Source organism: Oreochromis aureus, linkage group 23 (assembly GCF_013358895.1).
Source record: "Oreochromis aureus strain Israel breed Guangdong linkage group 23, ZZ_aureus, whole genome shotgun sequence".
Taxonomy (NCBI): domain Eukaryota; kingdom Metazoa; phylum Chordata; class Actinopteri; order Cichliformes; family Cichlidae; genus Oreochromis; species Oreochromis aureus.
In genome coordinates, this window is record NC_052963.1 from 22,281,776 (window position 1) to 22,306,469 (window position 24,694).

General features: G+C 42.6%; 1 protein-coding gene across 6 annotated transcripts in view; it reads right to left on the reverse strand.

The window, feature by feature from the left end:
* LOC116332073 (nck-associated protein 5) overlaps positions 1-24,694 on the reverse strand; it is a 178,036-nt gene that overhangs the window by 125,294 nt on the left and 28,048 nt on the right. Inside the window, exon 1 of one of the 6 annotated variants that reach the window (XM_039606870.1) lies at positions 20,208-20,302. The exons of the other annotated variants lie outside the window; for them this stretch is intronic. Within the exon in view, the coding sequence (XP_039462804.1) occupies positions 20,208-20,285 (78 nt within the window). The 5' untranslated portion in view covers positions 20,286-20,302. Of the gene's footprint in view, positions 1-20,207; positions 20,303-24,694 lie in introns of those variants that run through there. 6 annotated transcript variants of the gene reach the window in all.

Genomic DNA, 24,694 nt, shown 5'->3' on the forward strand with positions numbered 1-24,694 from the left:
AAGTGTGTGAGAGCGTTTGATAAGCAGGCGCTCAGTAGCTGCCGAGGAAAGAGCTTCCCCTGACTCGCGCCATGGCTCGAGTCCCATATCCAGGCCCCCCTCCAACTGCTTGTGTGCCTTTATGAAATTTTTAAATGTAAGTGCCATCCCCCACTGCCTTGGCACCAAGAAGCAGAGAGGGAATATATATATATATATATATATATATATATATATATATATATATATATATATATATATATATGTGTGTGTGTGTGTGTGTATATATAAAGTGAAAAAACAACACACTTCTGACCACACAAACATGCAAACAGGCAGACTGTCTGAGACTCAAAGCCAGTGCAATCTGTTTAAGATTAATGGTCCAGATTTCTCAGTAATAAAACATCAGATGCATTATTCATCCATATGAGCCTCGCAAGCACACTCTGCTCTTTCACACATTTTTGGAGATTAGGAGGGATGGAACCACATCCCCGATGAGCGTCTGCTTCTTATATCGGCCGCTTTGGAGTCCACTGGAAAAAATAAATAAACTTTAAGCTAGATAAAACTCTGACCTGGTTGCCGCAGAGGTCAGGATACGTTCCTTTAAGTCCTCGCTGATGTAAGTTCCTTCCACCACCTTGATGTGTCTGCAGATGAGAACCTCCGCCTGGCTTGACTGATAAGACACCTTGTAGAGGTCTGCAGCCTCTGGGAATAACACCCAGACAAGGTCACAACCTCGAGCCTCCCTAACCCTGCATCCCAACCCATCCCGCCAACCTATCTCTGCTTTCCAGGAGTGGTTTTTTTTTTGCAGACTGATGACATGCCAGCAAGGCCTGTGGGACTGAAAAAGCATCTGAAAAGCCTGAAAAGCTGCAGGTTTGACAGAAAGTAACAGTCCCACATGGGCTACTGCAAGTCAAAGGTTATGCCAACAGAATTTGAGATTTCGTTCTGGGCGTTTTGTTTTGGGGGGTTTTTCACCGTACACTTGAGAATGAGTTATGACAGTGACTTCTCAAGGTGTGGGAGATATACTACATCTGATAGGGCTGTTAGTCTGGGCTTCCTGCCAAACACACAGATGCATCTGCTGCCGAATACACCTGCCATCCAATACTCCAAAGTTTATGTGAACGTCACCGGCAAAAGATGTAAACACTGCAAATTTAATTAGCGTCAATGAAAATGTATTCTCGTTTCCCCAGTATAATTTCTAATGACTGTGATCCTATCATATTATCCAGTAAGACTAAAGCCACTGCTGCTTGTATCAGGTTTAGTTCAGCCTTAGTTAAATTCATTAGTCTTATCAGGATGTTTCGGGGCTCTGTGGTGGTGATCCATCTCTCAGTGGTCTTTACTCACATCCCCAATGACCTGGCGTCATAATATCAGCTCAGCCATCAGGCTCTCATATCCTCAGACCCCGATATCTCCACTGATAGCCCTGCTGTTTATCGCCAGAGCGGGCAGCTTCTTGGGTTAATGCGTGTTATTATTCATGTGGGAAAAACATAGAGGTCTGCGTGCTGTCAGCTTGATCTGTCAGGGAGGTTTGCTGTCAGTGGCGGATGTGATCCCAGATATTTTCATCGGTCGCATAAAGGACAACCATTTCCTGCATCCAAATGATTTGATGAATTCATAGAGGAAATTGTTGATTCTTGAGAAGACACAATGGGCAGAGACAAGGTCACGACCTCTACTGCTTTGGGAGGTCGGCTCTTCTCTGTCCTCAGAGGCTATCATCTATCTTGGTTCAGTCAGAGACACTACAGAGAGCGAGGCACTCGAAGAATCCTTAATAGAAATCTATTGGAGAGTTCCTTAATGGCAGAAATGGTGGTTTTGCCCTCCTCGTTCCCAAAGAGCCAATCAAACTTACTGATCACGCTGCACCAATCACTCACTAATTCTAGTCTAATTTTAAGCACAGCAGTGAAATGAATAGACTTTACCGTTATTAGATATTTATAGCTGTTCATTTTGTGGCTCGTACTCGTTTGTGGATTTGTTCAGTTCTTTTCTTTCATGTTGTAATTACAACATGTTGGCAATCCGTCTGCATTCATAAAATTATTTGCAAACCTACGCTAATCAGTCAGATTGTGCTTGTTTGGTTTGGTTGGTTGGTTGCCTCCCACTAGGTGACTTGTGTAATGGTCTTGTGATTGAAAGTGATCACCCAAAGATTGAGGATGTTGCATGCCTAACCTGTGGGCATCCAGCTGCTCTATTTCCAAGCAAAAAAACGAAAAAACAAATCCGTGCGATTTTTGCCAGCTGCAAGGTGGTTGCTATCAGCCATTGTGAGTTACCACTTTGGATCTTTATGCTGACCATGTTTAGAGACAGAAGACACCATATTTGTAACTACTAAGATTGCAGCTAATGCTAGCTAGCTTGGTTAGCAACATGCATATCACTTTATGGGTGTACTGCTAGGTAGATAAAATAAGAAGAATTTCATGAAATGCAATTCATTACTGAAAATATGATGGAGAAGTGGAAGTCTGAATCGCAGATAGCCACCCACCTGTCAGTGCCCTAATTATGTGTAGGTTTCGGACTTAGTTTAACTTAAATGCGCAATTATTTTTTTTTGCATACAGTTGTGAAGAGGAGGAACTTAGCTACACAGAGTAACACCTTTATTTGTACCAGGCTATAAAAAAGGTTATTTTTGCTGTAAAGTTTATTTTATCATGGAAGTCTATGAGGCCTGACAGGTTCTTGGAAAAAGCCTCAGGTTACTGCATGTTTTTGCCAGATGACTGACCTATAACAGCTTATAACAGTAACAATCCCGGCTTTGAGTGTTCATTAGCAAATATTAAATTTTGAAATGAAAACTACAATAAAAAGCTCTTTCTGCCACGCAGTTAATGAACCATCACTCATTAAATGTTGCTGAATCTGAGTTGAGTGCTTACACTACGCCTGATTGTACCTAAACTGTAACGCTCACACAGTGGCCTCATTGAGTAGAGGACGTTCGTGTAACAAATGCCTCCAGTGAGCAGGATATTCTTCATCTGCCTACCTGCTCCAAACGGAGGAGTGTCAGGCACCAAGGATTACTTCAAGATACAAAAGGTAGCCTGTTCATCATCTAGAATTGGTTTCAGCAGTTTGGGTTATCTGATGTTCTTCCTCCAGCAGCACCTACGGCCGGGCCCAGCCCAAACATCAACACCTCGCCACCGTCAGGAATCCAAATCCCAACAGATTATCTTTCCAAACATTAAGATATGCTCCTTCTCTGCTCTTTGGGTTTGACAGAGTGTCCCATTCATGCCTGTTGGGAACAGTGGCCAAGCTGTTCATGCCACAAATCTCTCAGGGAGGGAGCTGAAAAGGTAGCTCAGACATCGATATTTGATCACTTCCACAGAGCTGCCTGTGTCGAAGAGCCTGTGGATGCGTGGCACACCCATGTGAAAATATACACGCATGTGGATTTAGGAGTTTATATGTGTTTTTGCTGAATCTGTGTGTAAATTTCAAAATAAAAGTCAAAAATGAAGCAGTTAAGCGTAAAGAGTACCAAGACATCATCATATAGTTTGTGCACATGAGTAAGGCTGTTCCTTGTTTGTATGTGGACATCGAAACCTTTGAAAAAATCAATAAATATATCAACAGGAATGAAGGCGTTCAAAGAAGCATTTTTCAGCCAAGAATTGTCCTCCAGCAAAGGCTGCTCTGACCAAACCTCACGGCTGAATTGGATTAAAGAGCTACTGAACTTTCTCTGCATTATATATTTTTCCATTTGTCACATAAATCCCCTTTCTCCGTTTGCTTTGTCTCTTTAATCCCTTTGTATGTTCTCTGCCAAAACACACATCAGGGAGGAGCGGTCGAGGAATGCTACCTTTCCAAATATAAACAAACACTTAGTGTATCCACACTGGTACCAGTGTTTCCAGACAGGATGGGAATCTAGGAAACAGGGAGGGGGGAGCCTGTTGTGTTGCCTGTGCCCAGATTTTACAAGCCTGGGGGTTCACTGGGTTTTTATTATCATCTGGGGGCCAATATTCAGCCAGGTGTACTCTGAGCAGGAGGGAGGATGGTGATGACAGAAATGAAAAGGAAACCTGGACCTGACAAGCCGCGGGAGCACCGGGGAAACCAGGGAGGCTGCTACACGAGAGAATGAGAAAGCAAGTGAGCGTCAAAGAGGATGAGAGAGACAAAAGGAACAAAGAAAGAAAGAAAAGGGATATTTAAAACTGCAACAGCTGCTGGGGAAAGACAGCTAAAACAGGGAGGCAACCATGTTTTGACATTGTGATTTTGACTTTACCTGAGGAGGTTTACTTTTTCTGTTGGGTGAGATCTAAAAGGTTCAGATAAAGTCGTGGACAGTATACAGTCAACACTGAAGTGCCTTTGCACCTGCACGCTCGTCTGTTGTCTGTTTGTTTTGAAAATGTGCACGTGAGGATGGATGACTCACTTACTGCACACAAAATCTACCAACAGGTACAAGTAAAGTAACCTGACCCTGAATGGACAGCGAAGGATGGCAGTGACCACATTCGCACAGGTCGCCTGGTGGGAGGCAAACACTCTGAGACAGATTGGTGAAGATTTGCAAATAATTGCTGCCTAATTTATAGCTGTAGCACTAAGCTATACTGATGCTACATGCTTTCAATTGGAAAAAGATATCCCGGCTACCTAACGCTTTTGTAGCTGGATTTTTCAGACCGATAAGCAGCTTTGGTGAAGCAGAGGTAAGTGACATGGCGCCATCGTCTTGACAACGAGCAAGCTACATCAGCGCTACCAAATCCCTCTGTATGTGAGCTGCCCAGGCAGAAGTAAAACAAAGTCAAAGCAGCGCTAAGTGACGAAGAAATGACCTCTTCCCAATGAGCAAACATGCATCTCCACTATATAGGAGCTACCAACACCCAAACACCACATACAGGCTACGTCAATAGTGCTGTGCTGGATGGAGCGTGATTTACTGGCTACGTTCCTCCATAATAGCGATAGAGAGAGCTGTTTGGGTAGGGATATCTGGTCCCATTGACATCATAGCGAGCCAAGAGTAGGACAAACTGTCTGAAACAGCTTATTTAGAGCCGTCTAAATCCTGAGCTTTTGGCTCACAGGGATTACTTGTATATACACTGACCTCATTGTTTGAAACTTAGCCATGTTTAATATGAGCTTCCACCATTGTAACGGTAAACACAAGACCAAAAAAATCAGGAGAAACATAATAATAATAATCCCCTTCAACTGAAGTTTCCCAAGACCAGAACTGTAGAGTTAAATTGCAGCAGCTAGCTACTATTAATTATGGCATACATATAAACAGAATACGTAAAACACTGTTGATTATGTCAGTGATTTAAGCCAAACATCAGTCAGTCCTGAGCCAAAGGATGAGTGACAACATTTTAGGAAAAAATAAGGGACAAAAAAAAGAAAAAACGAGCATGAGAGAAATCCTTTGGCAAGTGACAGAAGAAGGGGCAGATCAGAGCAGAGGGTTGATGCTAACCAGATGTTGGTTGGTTCGCAGGGGTAAGCTGGGCTTCTGTTTATGCAGGCTTTGACAGACAGGCACCACACCTAACCGAGCCACGCTGTAGCCGAACAGTTCTCCAAGAGGAGGAAGGCTCGATCCAGTCGCAGCAACGGCGCTCACTTCACGGGAAATTAGCTAGATTATAGATCTAGCAAAAGACCTCAAGAGGATCCATTTAGCACTATCCGCCTGGTACTTATTATACACTCTTTGGAGGCTTTGTTTGCACTCAATGCTTTTGGCTTGTTGCTGGTACTTTCTATATTTCAGTGTGTGTGTGTGTACAATTCTGATACAAAACCCACGAAGCAAGGTTCAGGAAAACATTACCTACTGTGCCAGAGTTCAGCTGAGAGGACAAGAGAGAACAGCATCTCAGGTAACAAATCAAAACCCGCAAACAGGACGAAATCCCTTCCAAGCGTGTGTTTTTGCAGGATATTTCTTGCCTGAGACACTCCGTCAGATTCCCTGACAGCTCACGTACATTAGCTCCGGGACTCAGCTTTATCACGGCCTCTCCTCTGTTTAATCCAGAGGCTGATTTATTGACGGGGCCTGTCTGTGCGCTGAGTCGGCCAGCCCAGGTGCCGGGCAGATGTCGAAGCGAGCTTGGAGGCGAAGAATTGCATTCCTGCTAGAGAAAGCATTAATGTCAGCCTCTGATTTTCGGGACTGGTAGGGGGGGAAGACAGATTGCCTCGGAGGCATGCATGGAAACCATAAGCGGAGAAATGGTAATGTGACAAGCGGTAGGCTCCTGTCATCCACAAACCCACCTGTGCCACTCATACTTATCAGATCCACATCCTCTATCTGGCCTGGCAGACACAGAGAGCGGGTCCAGATATAGTGCGGTGTTTCTTTTTTTTAACTCGGGGAGGAAAGCTGGAGCAGAAGAATAATAATGAGAAATGTGAAAGGAGATAGGATATGGCGACTTCTGACCTCTGCAGCAGGACTCTGTGCTATGATTATTACAGTGGTCATGAATTATTTCTGCGGTGATCTGGATGCTCAGTGCATCTTTCCAGACAGATCGTTGGGGCAGCGGCAGCCTCGGGGTTGACACAACAGGCTTGTTTGAATTCGAGGTCTAACCAGAAAGGAAACTGAGAGTGGTGGGGGGAAAATGAATGAGGACAGAATTCCCTAAACAGACAGGTGCCCGTGACCACAGAGAACCAATATGAGACTGCAGGTCTCCTCAGGCAGAGCTGTAAATAAGACTGTCCTCGGTGAAGTGGCCGTGTTGAATAACGTGTGTTTAGCCACGCTTTGTTTGGAGTATTCTTCGAGGCTTCAGAAATAGCAGTGACTTTAAAGGAGAGAACTGCAATGATAGTTTTGGGGGGGAGTGGACAGGCGGATGACTAACTAACAACTAAACAAATATGTTTAGTCACAAAGGGTGGGGTGTATCATCTAATGAGTGCATTTAGGCATTTAGGCTTGTTCATGATGACCTGCCAAAGTTCAAACTAAGCATCAGAATAGGGGAAGAAAGGTGATTTAAGTGCCAGAGGGGTGCTCCAACTATTTCACAAACTGCTGATCTGCCACGCAACCTTCAGTAGAGTTTACAGAGGATAGTCTGAAAAAGAGAAAATATCCAGTGAGCAGCAGTTCTCTGGGAGAAGATGTCTTGTTAACGCCAGAGGTCAGAGGACAATGGCCAGACTGCTTCAAGCTGATAGGAGGAGGAGGAGGAGCACTCCTGCCAGCTAAGAACAGGAAACTGAGACCACAATTCAGAACCACCAAAACTGGACAATAGAAAATTGGATGTTCTGGTCTGATGAGTCTCGATTTCTGCTCCAACGTTCAGATGGTACGGTCATCTGTGTGATACAGTCATACGGTGTTCCGGCTTTTTTGTTTTTTAACATAAAAACAATCCCTTGAGCCCAAAGGAAAAAATCGGAATACTGTGAAAAAATGTTGTTATTATTCCTTCCCTACAGGATTTAAAAAGCAAACACATCATTATGCTGTTTTGATGGAAACTGAAATTCTGACACTTTTAACTCGTCAGAGGAAAACCATGTAGGTCTTACAAATGTGTCTGCAATTTGCGGGTGACCATCATTTGTGAAACGTGACGCTGACTCTGTTTCTGATCTGCGGGTAAGTGCCGCCTCACCAAGCTTACGGGAAGATTTTTGGTCTTATATTTCAATTTCCACGTCAGTGCAGCAGTTTAAGCCTGAAGACATTATCTCCAGGCTACTGCATCCATTTCATGGGTTAATGTGAACAAAGACCTCTCACTGCAGCGGCTTACCGCACTCTGTCAAGTGATCTGACAGAAGACTGAGGGTCCAATAATTCAGCAGCATAAAATATTTAAATCGACCATCATTGACTTTTGAAAGGTATTATTGCGGCCCTTTTTCGGGAAGCTTTTTACAGTCAGAGCTCATCCAGGTTTGGAAGGAATTTCAATATGAATCTGGAGCCAACCACACGCTGTATTTACACAGTTAATGGCACTAAATCTTTGTTATCATCTCAAGTGGAGTCGTATTTTTAGCAGCCATTTTTTTGTTTTATTTCATCCAGATGGGAGCCGGGGAGGAATCTGACATCAGTGCTGTTTCTCATTAAGCCTCTCAGATGAGGTGACATCAGTAGACTTCTGCAGCAGGGCTGAAATACACTGGATTTCTCCTTGAAACAGGGGTGGGGTTAAAGGTCTATCTGATAAATAAATTACATTTCCATCACCACAAGAACTCATTTTTCAAACAGGAGCCCAAAATCAAATATTATTTGTTTGTGCTAAAATTAATTTCATATCCTCACAGCACTGAAACCCTTTGAGATATTTCCAGATATTTCGGAACGTGATAGTGTCGCTACTGTGGGAAAATCGCGCAGAGCAAGGACCTAAATTTCCTTTGCTTACACCAGCTATTTGCTCTTACAATAACAACGCTGTTCCATCATTATTATTTGTTTACTCAGCTAACCCTCTTTATCTGGGGCACCCCCCCCCTTTTGGCGAATGCTCCAGCATTCTCTGAACCCTCTGGAAGCCATTTCTCAACCAGACCCTCCAATAGGCTGATTGAAAGTGAGGCACCAGCTTCATTCTGAGAGTTTACAATAGCACACCCATCAGATGCCCTCTGCCCCTAAAAGCATTACCTTCAGCATGAGTTGTTTACCATGGTACATAATACAGGACAGAGCACTCTGCATTGTTCCACTTGTAGGTCAAAAGTTGGGCTGATCATATTGGCTGTAGCATTAATGGGGGTGAGCAGACAAGATCCTTTCACTCGATGGTAGGGTAAACAACTCTCACTCCTATAATATCCTGTTGTGCAGAGGGGCTGGAAACATGGCCAAGAATGATTGGAGTCCCATGAAGCTGTAGCCCCAAAAATGCAACTTAATAGGTTTAAAGTCAAAGTTTTTGCAAAAATCTTGAAAACATGCTACATAAACCGGAAATATAGAGCTTTTGCCTTCAAAGTAAAAGTCAAGTCTTATAGTTGAAACCAACACAATTCCAAAGAGGTAAGTTTTTTACCTATTACGTTCAAGGTGTACCGTCACTGTTTCCGGTTTGCATCGCACTTTTCAGTTTCATTTCCACTTGTGGAGCAGTTGGTGAATGTTTGCAGACATCTTCCATGCAAAATGCGGGCAAACTGTGGCAACCTGCTAGTGACAAAAGCAATCGCAAGGAGTTTTTTGATGCAGCACCATATACCGCTCTGTGTCCGATTTCACCTAGCAACTTCCAGCAACCACTTGCTGAGCTAGCGACTGGTGGTTGCCAGGGGGCTACCAACCAATCTCTAGGCCTGTGAGACTGAGACCTTAAAGAACTGGTATTTAAATAGTGTTTTTCTAGTCTTATTGACCAGTCAAAGGACCTTTAAATTACAGGACACATTCACATTCACTGCAGTGCTTTAATGGAGGGCTTTAATACTATATGTAGTTTAGGGTTAGTATCTTGCTCAGGGACACTTCGACACACGGATTAGAGAGGCTGGGGATTGAACCATATAGCTTCCAAAGAGCAGAGAGTCCAGTTTATATCTGCCGTGATCAGCTGTTCACTGCTGAAATGTAATTTTAAATGTATTTGACATAAAAACTAAAATGAGGTATTCTTTTCATTACTCTTAGCCCTTTCATCTGGTTTAGATTAGTGTGGATATTTTTTACGGTCACAAATATGTCAGAACTCCTGTTTAAATAATTTGGTGATCAGTTAATTAAGAAAAAATGAATAAGCACAACTTCATAATTTGAAAGGCATGCTTGTTCACTCTGTCATAAATTTAGGTAAGAACATCTTTCATATCTCTTTGTTAAACAGCAAGCACCTAGTGAGCTTAGTTTAGAGTTAAGGATAGAAACTCCGTAGGGCTGTTCGATATAACGATATATATCGGATGACGATATAAAAACGCCTATCGTTTCATTTTACGCTATCGTTTGTTTCGTGGTGTCGCAAAATAAACTGTTTACGGCAATATTTTTTCATTATTTTGATGGTCACTGTAGTGGCTATATTAATTTCCTAAAGTTCTCTCTTTCTCTTATATTTAATATAAACACACTACAGACGGACAAGCGCTTGTTTTTATGCCTTGTCGTTAGCAACAACGATGGTAAAACCACCTCGTGTCCACTTGTTTATTTTCCACATAAACCTTTCACAATAAAGCTCAAGATCCTGTTGAGACTTTTCAAAATAAACTGAATCACGTGAAAGATGCAGAGTATTTACGGATGAGAAGCAAAAAAGAGCCGTCAGGTGCTAAAAAATAAACCTTAGACTCAAACGTTAGAACAGGCTTTTCTCCGCAGCACGCTGTGTAATAAATACTCACAAAGAAAACGGCCTCTGTTACAACCTATGTCTAAAAATGTATCGTTTCATGCATCAGTTAAAACACTCGACTCCAGGTACGCGACGCCCAGCTGGAAACACTTCACGCAAGTCGAGCTGCCCGACATTCACAGAATTTACAGAAAATGTTACATTTTTGTCATTTATATCGTTATCGGACGATAGATGTCTTAATATCGGGATATGAGATTTTGGTCATATCGCACAGCCCTAAAACTCCGTGTTTGGTTATCACTGATCTTTCACCATCTTTTATGAGGAGGAAATTGTTACTTTCCCTACTCTTGTGTTGCATATCAGGTGCCGATGACTGATCGTGGTGTTTGGGTAACGAGGCCTGAAAGGAGAGACTAAGTCAGTGTTCAAGTTAGTTCCAATGAGAAAAATTAGGAGCTTTCAGCATCAACCCATTTCACCATTTTAGCACATAAGAGGTCCATTTACCGTGAAACCTATCCTGAGATTATTCAGATGCTTTCCAGGTTACCAGTCCATGCTGGACTCGAGCCATGCAAGCAGTTGGGGAAGTGGGTCGGAAGAGAAAGGCTTAATAATGCACTAATTCAACCAGTTCGACTTGATTTTCACTGACCTCTCCTCAGTGTCTCAGGCAGGGATATGAGAGGGGAGGGGTGGGGAAGACAGAAAATCCAATCAGGGAATTCCTCCAAAATAAAAACCTGTTTCTGAGCGAATAAATTGAAGGAGGCAGGATTGTATTGCAAATTCAACAAAGGCCAAATACAGGATGCTTTGTTAGGCTGTAATCACACGAGGGCCATTTCCAGCAAATTCATGATAATCCCAGAGAATGAAGGTAATGGAATAATCATAAGGCTCTTGTTTGCGCTGCATAATTTTCCGCATGGAAATCTATTGGCTCCTACAGCTGTTGAGCCAGATGGATGCTGGGTTGCCGTGTGATAGCCCTCTGGTTAGCTCCCACAATAGCCCTTCATTGACCATGAGACCACACACAATGGCAATTGTTGACCACTGGAACCGCAGACAATCAGCCCTGAGGGTCAAACAGGTCCTCTGCGAAAGCATCCCTCATTCAATCCTGTTCACCTGAGGCTCGCTCCGCCTCATAAAACCCCAATCACTGCTCTGCTGTCTGGCCACGGGGAGGGAAAATCATTGAGTGCCATGAGCACATCACCATAAAGTTGACTTATGGACTCATGAAAGGTATACAGATCGTACGATATCTTTAGAAACTGGGCAACACTCAATAATGTCAGTGGCTCCAGCAGCCGGATGAGCCACACAGACAAACATTGCTGCATGCAGACGATATTGATTAATCCCGTTTCGCTCTGGTAGGAACGAGCTAGCTTTTAATGTTGGAGTTTAGCACTCAAAAACTGAACATCTTATAAATCAACCACTATAAAAGGATGTTCAGTTTTTTTAATACTTTATCTTTGATTATTTAGGAAATCAGCATTTAAAGGTTGGAACCAGGTTGGAAGGATGAAGCTAAACTAATTTAAGACAGAGACTTTTTGCAGTGTGTAATTGCATAATCTTCTAGCCAGTGACTTTCCTTTAAAATGGTGCGCCATCAAAGAAGCTTTCCCTCTAATCATTGTAATAACTCTGCCCTGCACCTCAATTGGATAGTTGGCATTTGAGATAATGTGCCGGCAGTGTCATGATAAGTGCTTTAAAGCCTCAAGAAAGCAATCGAGTACAGTGTTGAAATGCAGATTGCTTTAAAAAAAAGAAGTGGGCTTCCTTTCCAACCTGCAGTGTGATTAGCAAAGTTTATGGTCTGTATTGCCAAGGCAGGGAAAAGACTGAAACGGACTACCTATCGGCCCTGACAGGAGCCAACGATAGCAGAGCTGGCATGAAGGTCATTGCCTCTTGACTGGTGAAAGTGTAGCCGGCAGGCGAATGTGGTGAGCCGGACTGCACTCAGCTCCCTCTCTCCCTTCTCAGTGACTTTTAACAGAGTGGAGACAAGGCTAGCATCAGCCGCAAACGCTTCTGACAGTGTGCATTAGCCACGTCAGAGGAGACCGGGTTCCCTGCAAACAACACCTTATTATAACGCGACGCACTGCAGCAGTTTGAGGCAAAACAGGTCCCTCCGCTTTTGTTGCCTCCGCTCCGTCGCTTTGTTTGCATATGAGCGAGTTCCAGCGCAGGATATTGTGGAGAAACATTGCAGAGAATGGCTTATACAATGAAAATAACCATTGGCGATTTTTTGTAAAATACGTCAGAGAGAATTAAAAACATTTTACAACAAGAAGCAGCACAAACCAGAAAGCCTCCTGTTATCAGACTTTAAACTCCAACCAGGGGTTTCCAACCTTTTCTTTTCCTCTAACGTACCCCCTGCAGCGATTACAGGAATGGCTTTCTATTTTTGACTTCCTCATCTGAAAGTTACAGAGTTTTTGAGTGGGTTTTGGTTAGATAACTTCATGGTACAGTAGGTTATTGTTTTAGTTTACCAAGTAGCAAAAAAAATCATTGTGTAGGTTAATCAGCATCAATTCATCAACTAATCAGTTAACAATTTCAAAGACATTGGTTGGAAAATAAAATATTTAAAATACTGAACCTTCTTCTTCATAGCTTCTGCAGCTTTTGGGCCAAATCCTGATTGTTGGTGATAATTCCTGCCCTATCGGTTCTTGACATTGAGAGTCTGGAGCTTCTGCATACCCATCTGATTTTTAAAGACTGACCAATACAACAAACATCCTCAGAGACCAGCTTCTTCTAAAGTTTCAGGGGTAGTTTGGTGACAATCTGTGCATTTTCCAGCACACAAAGTGGCTCTGAGAGTATCAAATTAACATTTTGGATCTATGGACAGGACGGTGGAGCGGTCCTGAGAAGGTCCTGCGTTTGACTCCACAGAGTTTGCATGTTCTCCCCAGAATCCAAATAGTTAATAGGAGTTTGTAGGGTCAGATTAATTAGCGATTCTAAATTGCCCATAGGTGTGAATGGTTGTCTGTCTCACTCTTTCATCCCTGCATCAGACTGGCGAACTGTCCAGGGTGTATTCCGACTCTCGCCCTATGGCAGTATGAGTGAAAAGAGGATGGGTAGATCTTAAACTGATCAAGAATCTGTGGTCAACACTTAACCCAGGCAGTCAAGCGTTGGTCTATAGATTTGGAGCACTGATAAGGCTGGAATGGATTGGCACTGATCAAGCTTTGACCAGAAACTGATATCCAGCATGGCACGTAGGGTTGGGCGATTGGACAAATATATCGACTATCGACGATAGACTGAGCCCATCGGCGATCGTTTTTACACGGGTGATTTATTTATTTGCCCATGAGTAAGTTTGCTAATAATGATGGAGCTAATAGAAGCAGTCAACATTTTTTTTTTAAATAGTGCTATTTTAACAGCATCCTCTTTCATCTACGAGCAAATGCACCCTCCTCAGAGTGCACCCAAATGCTTGATGGAGCTGCAGAAGCTGGTGATAGACTAGCATACTCAGCCAGATGGTGGACATGTACATGCTCATACAAGTTAGTCGTGTTTGAGTACTTTGCTCGCACTATACGTCTGCACAAGTGGCACACTGCTTTGGTTACATCCTTAGGTTTACCTCTTTCATCTGGTTTAAAGCCAAAGAAATCCCAAATTGGCGACATTATATTTTTTTAGTGCTGTCAGCGTTAACGCTCCGTCATCACGACAAATACGATTAACAATTAACCCATCTGGAGCGCAGACTGAGTCAAAATCCCTGAAATGTCTCTGTGCTCCAGATGGGTTGAGCACGTTAAACATTTTAATCGCGATAACACCACGTTAACACCAGGTTAACACCGACAGCCCTAATTTTTGGGGGGAAATTAGCTCGTCCATGTTTGGACTTCTATGTTGTATACGCGCAAATCAGTCCGTGCATGATTACATTGCCCCACCCAATTATTGGACGGACGATTGTCGATTAGAAAATTTTTACATATCGCCCAACCCTAATGGCACGTGCATACAACTGCAGATATTATGAGGGAGAAGGGTTGACTTTTTGCATACATTTGATTTATTTGCCTATGAAAGCTTTTGAAAGGTGCAGGAGATTATTACCTTGATGCGTCCCGGTGCAACAAAGATTCAGCTACAAACCCAAAGACCAGGAAACATCTATGCTAAATGCTCCAAAAGCAGCTTAAAATGAAGTTAAGGTTACTTTTTCAGATTGAGGTTATTATAATTGAACTAAAATTAAACTAAAAGATAAATAAAATAAAAACTAGAACTCTACAAAGTTCAAATGAACTTAAACATTTTCAAAAAATAACTACAAATAAATAGATAAATAATCTGGAACAAGCAAGCTCACTCTGAACTGAACTAAAAGCCCCACACTGTGATATAAATCAGCATTCACACTCCCGTGACAAGTTTTCTTGTAAATGCCCTGACACATTTAGTAACCAACTTTATTCTTGTCAAAATCTGCCCCACTGCCAACGCTTTTTAGAATTTCTATGGAACTTCATTAAATTTTCTATTCAAACCTGTTCAGGTCCGCTCAGTTCTTTAGTTAAACCGTATGTTCCTGTTTGTTGAAGCCCTGAAGCGTCACACGCAGGTTATCCAGCCACACCTCGACTATACAAACAACATATTCTGAAAGACAATATGAAGCTATCCTGACACAGAACTTACAGACTTTCACATGAGGCTGCATGTATGCTTTCCCCTCTGGGCTCCAATCCTGTGATGCCTCACACAGCCAGGCAGGTGATCTTTTGTTTGGGAGGGAGTTGATGATGAAACACGGACAAACACATTAACTCCCAGTGTGTGCACAGTATGAGAGCAAAGAGCTTCAGCGCAGAGAGGAAGGGAACTGAACAGTGTAAAAGCAGAAGAGATGAATGAGGGCTCAAAACAAATAAAGGAGAAAAATGAAAGACAACTGTGCTGCAGGCTTTCTCCCCAGTGTATAGGCAAAATACAGCAGCACTATTGTATTGTCTAGCTCTGCTGCTGGGGCCTGACAGGCCCTTTAATGCTGTAGAGCCGTCTGTAAGAGGCTGTCATCAAAAGAAAAGCACAGGGGACCAGAGGACGGCCGGTCAGGGCCGGGCCACTGTGCGGGGACACAACCAGCTGGAGCACCTGGAGCTCAGAGCGGGCACACAAAAGACGCACACACCGATGCTGATGCACAAACACAGCTACACACACGTGAGATGACCATGTGGCGGCACACACGAACCTCTTTTCCAGTGTATTTGCTTGCACATGAGCAAGCAATGATAATTTGAGTGCACATGAATGCTCACATGCTGCACACATAACCAGTAAGAATTTGCATAATATCACCAAAAACCTGACAGCAGTGGTCAGTTTTTAAATGCGGTTAAAGCAGCAGCTGTGTGGTGGTGACCTCACGGGGTCGTGTTAGTAAATGCATAAAAACAGTGCAAAGACAGCGAATAATAGTGGTAACCAGGAACGTGGAGGAGACGCTTGTTGAACACGAGCAGCAACTTTCAGGGTTGATGAATGAAGCCAGCACAGGGGTGTCAAAAACTGCAGTTCCTTCTAGTGGCCACTTGAGGGTGTCTGCGATGTAAAAAATATAAATAGTATATATATATATGTATATATATATATATATATATATATAGATATATATATATATATAAATAATAGACATAATGTCCAACTTCACAGCACAACATTAACACATTTACAGCCTGACGCTAAAAGTGGTTTCGGTCTTTCTGGGTAATTTCCACCTTCGTGACAGCTGTACATAACATGAAGTTTTACATAACTCAGTAATTTAAAGTGTATGAAAGCTTAAAATTGTTTAGGGTGTGGCCTCTTTGAGTGACAGACAAGTCCTGAGTACTCTTGTTTAGTGCCTAGTTTGGTTCAGCTATCCAGATTCTCTAATAAGTTCATTGTAATTTAACCTGTCTGTCTTTACCTAAACAACATTAGCATCCCACTGATTTCCATTGCTGAGCAGATTCTGTAGGGGTACTGTGACGGTGAAGCAGCACTTTTGTCCATATAGTGTGTCCTGGATCCTCTTTGGGGACTAAGTTCAACACTAAACTTGTGCAACCGTTTAATAACAACCACAACTTCTGAGCAAAACACGATTTTTCTGCCGATTATTTTTTTCTGTAGCAAAAAAAAGCATGAATTTTCTGAACTGTATAACTAAAAGTAAATGATTACCCAGCTTCTTGAAACAGGGTTGTGCTCGCTTTCAAAGGCAACTGTATTCACGACTCCTGATTTTCTGGTGAAGGTCATATAAGAGACAACGACAGTCTGCCACAGATTTACGAGTAACTGTTGGGATATTGAGCAAGACGTGAAAGACAGTAAATCCCGCTTGTGCGACTGCGCATAGCTGCAGCTTCAACAGTTATAATTACAACCATTCTCAGATCGATATATCTGTCAGTATCTGACAGCTGGCTTCCCGCAGGAGCAGATTCTCTCTCATAAGTGAAAAACCCAACGTTCACTATAACCAGCTCACCTCACTCTCTGCTGAACAACACTACCTGCCCACAAATTGAAATTTTGTGTATTCACCGCAGCACCAGCGAACACCGTGACCTCGATATTTTCGGAAGTGTGTTTGTGTGCCTGTTTTCGGTGGTAGCTGTTGTGGCGCCAGCATAATGTATGCAAAGCTCCGAAGCCGAGTTTTGGCTGTTGAAAGCCAATAAGGTGGTATCAAAACGAGGGCAGAGTTAATTAATCATCTCGGCTTCCTTTTCATGGCCCTCCCGTGACTGTCCCGGGGGCTCGTGTGTGTGTGTGTGTGTGTGTGTGTGTGAGGCAGCAAAAGCGAGGCAGGGAGGCAGGAGGGTGGTGCAGGTTGCAGCTGGGGGTTATTAGCATAAAGTAATGTGAGCCAGTAGACTGCTGAGCTCCTGTAAGCCTGCTGCAAACCTCCAAGGACAAAACAGGAAACTAATGACACCAGATTTATTCACTGACCACGAGGAAAGATAATTACAAGACAGTAGATGACGCTGCGATTTAAAATCATTTACCAACTACGCTTCTTATGACATTTTTTAAAAACACCACATCAGCTCTTCGGGATGCCGTAACCGGCGCATTTGAAAAGTCGCAGTGGTGTTTTTACTGATTTTGTGTGACGGGAAATGATGCCTGCCATCAATCATCATCACCATCAAACTGTGACTCTGGATGCCGCTGCTAATTAAACATCATACGGGAAAAGCAAAATGTTTTCCCAAAGATTTCATACATTTATATTGTTTTGTTTTCTGAGCTCTTCCTCGAGCCGTCTCGCCGCCACCCATAATTAGTTTTAATGTTTTGCAGCTGCGAGCAGCTCATCTCTGTCTCTCGGTGCAGTGCGATGTGGCAGCTCAGCTCCATCAAAACACAAAGGTCGCGTCCAGGTTCACACCCTCGTTTATTCAGTCAGTCGTTCGCTCACTGCCGAGGCACAGGTGTGCTATCGCACAGCTGCTTTTAGGATGCAACAATTGTGATGTGTTGCTTTTTGGCTAAATGCTAATAACTAGCTTTGGTTTGGGAAAGGCCTCATCGCGATACTTTTGAGAGGAGCTGACAACCAGAGAAAAAGGGGGAGGGAGGTTGGGGTATGAAAACAAGAGGAAATGTGTAACTGATGGAAGTAGGCATTTATGACCAGAAGGGGAGTGTTTGGGGTGTGTTCCAGCTCCTGAAATTCAGATAAATGACCTCCAATATATAAGCCATGAAATGCAAAAAACTACTTGTATTAGCACGCTTAGTTTTAAACCATTAGCAAGTCACAGTTTTCAACATAATAGCTGCTTCCAGCAAGTCTTTCCATCTTGCATAATACTAAAAAAAAAAATGGAAACGATTAAGGGAACTGATACGGTACGCTTATTATGGTCCGCCTGGGATTATGTAATGGATGAAAACATGCAAAACGAGATGGATATTGAGTACAGAAAGGAGCTTTTTTGTCCTTTGTTATATCTTTATTTTCATTATGGCCACTGGGCTTTTATTTTGGCAGCACAGTCGTTGCCAGCTGAGGAGGATAAAGAAAAGGGAAAAAAAAAGCACTCTTGGTCTTTTAAGGTGCTTCGCAAGCAAACGGAGCGCAAAAAGTCAGCATTTGCTCTCGGCCTCAGAGCACCTAATGCTTTCACTCAATTGACAGTAAAAGCAAAGTTAACGGGGAAGAGTCGCTCGTGGCCCTGACACAGCTTTATTTTGATTTAGGCTTTGAGTGCAGCGTCAGTATTGGAACTGCAGTGGTGAAATACTGAGCGCCATAATGCAAACATTGATGCCGCGTTGCATTACGGCCAAGAAGAAAAAGAAAAAGCAGGACGTATTCTGCAAAATAAAAGTCTTTCAGGCTGGAAAAAGACTCGTGGGACTGCGTGTGCATGTGCGTGTGTTTGTATGTATATGTGTGGAGGTTTGGGATTGTTGAGGGGGGGATTTCTAAAAGGAGCACAGGGAGAGATCTGGGCAAGGAAGAGTGAGAGAGTGAAATAGGATGGAAAAATGCAATCATGCATCGCGGCCCTCTCCAGCTCCTCGTCGTGTGTTGCTTCCCCCTCCTTCCCCTCCACGAGCCATTAGTCACTATCCAGCTCCTGTTAATGTAATTAGATAAAGGATATATGGAGTCTCGGAGCTCAGCGGAGACATTTGTCTGCATAATTGTGTCCGAGCAGTGGCCGAGGCTAAGAACCCCTGGATTTCCACAAAACACCTCTGGCTTACTAACCCAGAAAATGAGTTTACAGAAGGACAGAGAGAATGAAAGAAATAGACGGGTAAAGATTAAAAATCCTCTCTAAAGTAATCCTTTTTTTAAAAAAAAATCTGTTGCTGTGTTTCCCATTTTCTTGCCAATCCAATAAGCACTGCGTGCCTTCTATTTCAAAACGTATAAACCCAACTGAGAGAACAGAGAGTCGAGCATCAAAGCACTGTCATATCTAAAAAGGCATCCTCCAACAAAAGGTGGTGTATTTTTAGATCTTCTGTTGCCAGAAGAAGTTCAAATGCTGGATTCTCCTCCCCAAAATGCAGACCCATCACCACATCCTACTAATAAACTGTCACATGTCGCGAACCATCTCAACCACATGGGGTAAATAAGTACAGATGGCAGCAGGTCCCCTGATTCAGACCTTCTGGAGGTGTGTCAGAAATGTAAAACAACCTCAATTCTCACATCTAATTAGTAGTAGTCGCAGCTTGCCAGCGAGTGACCTACATATGAAACACGGTAAAGTGTTGGAGATGCATGACGCGCTGCCGAGGACTCCGGCATTCCCGTGCACTTTGCGAGGCTTGGACATGCACACAGTGAAAAGCAAAGAGAGGCTCAAAACACTCTGATTCCTCTTTTTGATTAATCATCGAGGTGAAAGTCCAACAGAGAGTAACAGTAGAAGAGCCACATACATTTAAAAGTAGTCAAGAAACAGCCACTTTAGCAAAAGACCGAATATGCAAATACAAAACACATACTCCAGATTTGAACTACTACTTCCCTTTGCTCTCTGCTTGGTTTTAACTTTCCCTCCATCAACATCTCTCACTCCTCCCTCCTGCACTTCTTACCCAGGGCAATTCCTGCCTCCTGTCTGGGGCACAAGCAACATAGTTGGGTTTGGAGGGCAGGATGTTAGCCTGATTATCACCCAGTCAGACCTACTTCCAGCTCCAGACAGCCTTCCTCTTGCCCCAGATACCTCCTTTGCTTGTGGAGGGATGGAAAGGGGAGGGGGGGTGAACGTATGGACCGGCACTCACCGCGAGGAGCTCCAGCAGGGGGACGTTTCGGATCCTCCCGCTGACCGACACAACGCCGTGGTCCACGAACTGGCTCATCCTGCGCGCCCTGTATCCCGTCTGCTCGCTTCCTCTTCTTCCGCTTGGTTCCACACTTCTGCCTTAGCTGAGTCTCAGCTGCTGCCTGCCACTGGGTGTATGTGTGTGTGTTGGAATGATGATGCAGCAGGCAGCCGTGCAGCCCTGGCAGCAAAGTGCCTCGTCTGAATTCTCTCCTCGGCGAGGCCACATCGGCATTTTGTCAATATTTAACCAGCAAAGTCAGGCTGGATTAAATCACCTGGGCAAGACCTACAGCGCATAGTTACCCAGGAGACTGTGTGTGCATTCATGTTTACTTGTTTGTGGCTGAAGTAGTGAATTGCTGGTGTTTGTGAGTGTGTGTGAAGACATAAAACATTAACTCATGTCATGCAGAGGAGTCTGATTCAGACTCTGAGTTGGCAGTTTTGCACGTTTTTGGCGACTCCAGCTTCAGACCAGAAACTCACACGTCTCCCACTTCAGTATTACCACTGCTGTTACCACCGCTGGCAACAATCTTAGGCCATGTAAGTGTAAAGAGTGAAGCTAATGAAGCACCTCTCTGGCTTTCGCCTAACGACTGTTTCTCAATCTGAGCATCACAGCTCTTTTGACTTGTGAACTCTTGCAGGAAACTACTTTGTGCCGATCTGCAGACATTTTACTTGGAAGACATGTAAGCGAAAGGTCGGAGGACAGATCCTGTCTTTATAAACCACTTGTTTTTATCTACCTTAATTAACAAGGAGCAAAATTTTTGGTACTTTGAAGCTTTCTGGGAACTATTTGCAATCCAGTGTCTATTGACTCAACACATTTGATCAGAATTTATTTGCATGCAGGTAAAACATAAGCCTTGAGAGCAGCTGAAAGCAGACACAAGCTGACATGCAATCTCAAAATGAGTGCCCATTGTTTCATTACCTTTTGTAATTTATCTGCATTTAAAGACAATAACCGGAACAGGAAGTCTTGGCCTGGATTTCCGTTGGCTACAGTGGAAGTCCTAATATATTGGCCACTGTCTCCGTATTCATTTAAACACAGCAGTAATTTTCTGTATTTAGCCACAATATTAGATGATAAGGACACTGGTCAGAGGCAACATTTGATTATTAAAGTCTTTAACGCTGGATGTTGGAAATAGGAACATCTGCATTTTTAGTACAGTTGCCCTGATAAAGCCCATTCACTGTGGTCACATGCTTAAAAAACAGCTATTTAAATGTAGTTTGGACCCTGGAAAAGTTTTCTAGACCTTTCTTTCCAAGGTACGTGACAATCTACAGCTCAATCTGCCAAGGAAGATCACGTGACCGCATCAAAAGGTTCCACAACAGCCTCTAAACTGACCTCTGGGTTAGATCGTTTTCCGTTGTTTTCAAGATCCCGAGTCAGCTTCTGCCACCTCTTCTGACCAGTTTCCTGAGTGACATGCTGAGAATGAACTTCAAATGTCAAGATGGGGGTTTGGATTTACTCACAGTGGTTTGGTCAAGTAGGCCACACAATAGATAATGGCAGTTCTCTCATTCAGAGTGGAAAAATGTGGAAGTGGTTTAGGGAGAACTTCTACATTTCTTCCTAAAGTGTACACCGAGCATAGTTTATTTTTGCATGCCTGATTGATGTAGTTCATATCTGGTCTGTAGGAAGTTTCAGTAGATGATTCTCAAACTTTTATCATTTAATGGTGTCAGCTACAAAAATGTTGACCACTGAGTCTTTGTCCTTTCTGGAAAAGTTGTTAGAAATTGAGGAGTGTAAAAGTTTGGACTTCTGGGTACAAAAACTGGGAAATTATTATTAAGTAGAGCCAACCGATATATCAGTGGATATTAGCAATTTGACAATATCAGTATCTGCATTTATATAAACAAAGAAAAGTGTTGGTGCTACATTGTCCATAAGAGAGCACTCTGCAACTTTTATGTTCACACATGCTTGAAAACACCACAAACACAACAAAATATAATCTAAGAAGATTTCCGTAGAGCATAACGGAGTAATCCCTGGCTTGTTGTCACAATAAAGCAAAAAGGTATTTTTTAACTATACTGTCATGTTATCTTAGCAAGGACTCATAAATAACTACACATAACAACTTTTGGGGAATTCTTGATTTGTTTTGTGTGTCTGAAAGAAAAAAAATATCTGTTGATCTACTAGATTGGCTTTAAATCAGCAAAAATCAGTATCTGTATCTATCTTAAAGGTCCTATATCAATCAGATTCTACTCTTAAGTAGACAGTTCACATACTTACTATAAATCGTGCACCAAGGATTGAACTCATAAGATCAGCTAGGCTTCAATATTTCAACCAGCAGTGAGACTATATAATGCATATACCACAGACCATATATAAAAGATAAACGTTGCTACCTTGACATCACCCACTGGTTTGCAGATCTCAATTTAGCTTTTTTGATGTTCACAATCTTTTGATGATGATGCTAAGCTTTGTTAACAAGCAGCAATCATATTTTCTATATATTTTTTACAAATCTGGTGTTCAGTGACTCAAGGATTTATATAAAAATTCACCTCTTGTACAACAGCCATAAAGGGGGAAATTAGCTACAGACACCAAAATATTTTTGTACCAGGCTAAAAACTTGTTTATTTCTGCCTTAAAATTTGGCTTTTCAACATTAGAGCCTATGGGGGCTGACTCACTTCTGGAGCCAGAGGAACTGCAGTCTTTGGCACTTCCGAGCTGACTTTAATTTTCAGCCCTGGCAGTTGCTGCTTGGTATAAATTACATGATCTAGAAGCTCCAGTGGGACTATTTCAGAGGAGTTTTTCCACTGACATCTCCTAAAATGACATAGTTACATTTTGCAAATGTATAAATCACCGAAAAAAGCATACATGTGCAGTTTTACAGCTGGCATAGCAGCAAACCATGAATATGAGTCCTTCTCCCACTGGCCTATATAAGCTATGCTTTTTTTCCCCATAGAGAATTAAGCTCATGACCTTAAGCTATCACTGTGATTGATGGGAGATGAGTGGCAGGTGGTGCTCCTGTTCAAACGAAGATTACAAACTCATCAGTCATCAGACGCCTGGGCGAGCTTCGCAGAGGAATTTATGACATCTGACACAGAAGCTTCACACCGGCCAGTTTTTATGAAGCAAACAGAGGTGATGCAGGTGCAAAATCATTGCCCTGCCCAAAAGCATTCCTGCAGATGAGTAACCGCTTACCATCAAAGCAGTTTTCATTTGGTAATGGAACTTTAATTAAATAGAAAAGTACTTTGAATTCTATTGTGGTTTTACTGTTGGTTTAGAGATGAGTTATTTGACTGAAGCCAGTGCCGCCAGTCATCTGTTCATTGAACCAGTGTGAGCCATTACACAATGGCAGCCAACCAAGCTATGCAGAACACAATGAACATTTTATCACTTAAATGAGGACCCATGTCTCTATAATAAAGACGGAGATTTTCATAATGCATCCTTTGGCAATTTAGGGATGCTTCATTTATCAGTGAAAAGGCATCATGACACTAATGCCCATATAATGGTTTTGGTCTGGAATGGTCCGAAAATTGAATCTGGATGGGAATGACTGAATGTTTTAGTAATAGATCTTTAGCAAATGAGACAGTCCATTTGTCAAAGCTGCAATGAGATTAATGGTGAAATAACATAAATATAATATTATAAATTAAGGCCAATTATTGTGTTTGGAATGGCCATAAGATGGCAGTGAGGTAGGAATTACTAAATAATTTACATCATTTATCAAGTTGGAAACTATTTGCAAATTACAAGGTAGTCAAATTCCAAAGCATGTGCATCATGTATGAATCCAATGAAGAAAAATCAACCAGCCCCCAACACTTTCAGTTTTAACCTTTAACCCTTTTCTCCAGGTGCGAGGAAGCTCCGTTCCTGGCAGGAACTCACCCGACAAGCCGGACCAGTATAGGTGCGACAGAGCACCCTGGAAGGCATCTATTTCCCCCTTGTAATGCGTCTTACATTGTCCTGTCCTTCACTGGCATGAATACATGCAAAAATAACAACGCACTTGTGCATGCAAGCACACAAGCGCTCAGTCGTCATCAGTCAGCTCACAGCAAGAAAGTCTTGAGTACTTATGTATGTGGAGCCATATGTCAAGGGTCAGTTTTAAAGAGGTTTCTGTATGTATTTACTCAGTGGTTGGAGCTAATGCAGAAACATGTAAATTTTTCCCTGGACTAGAGGGTAAGTGATTCAGAGGTCATTATGGCTCTTCACGACCACCAACCAATGCAAAGAGCGACTACGGACTAAAAGCAGAAATTCACTAGTTTTCAATGTTTTTAACACAATAAATGGAAGATTAATGAAGAGCAAAAATAACTGCTGGCTACAGCCCCTATTGAAGGATCAAGCAACAACTCTTTGTTTCTGATTAATGAACT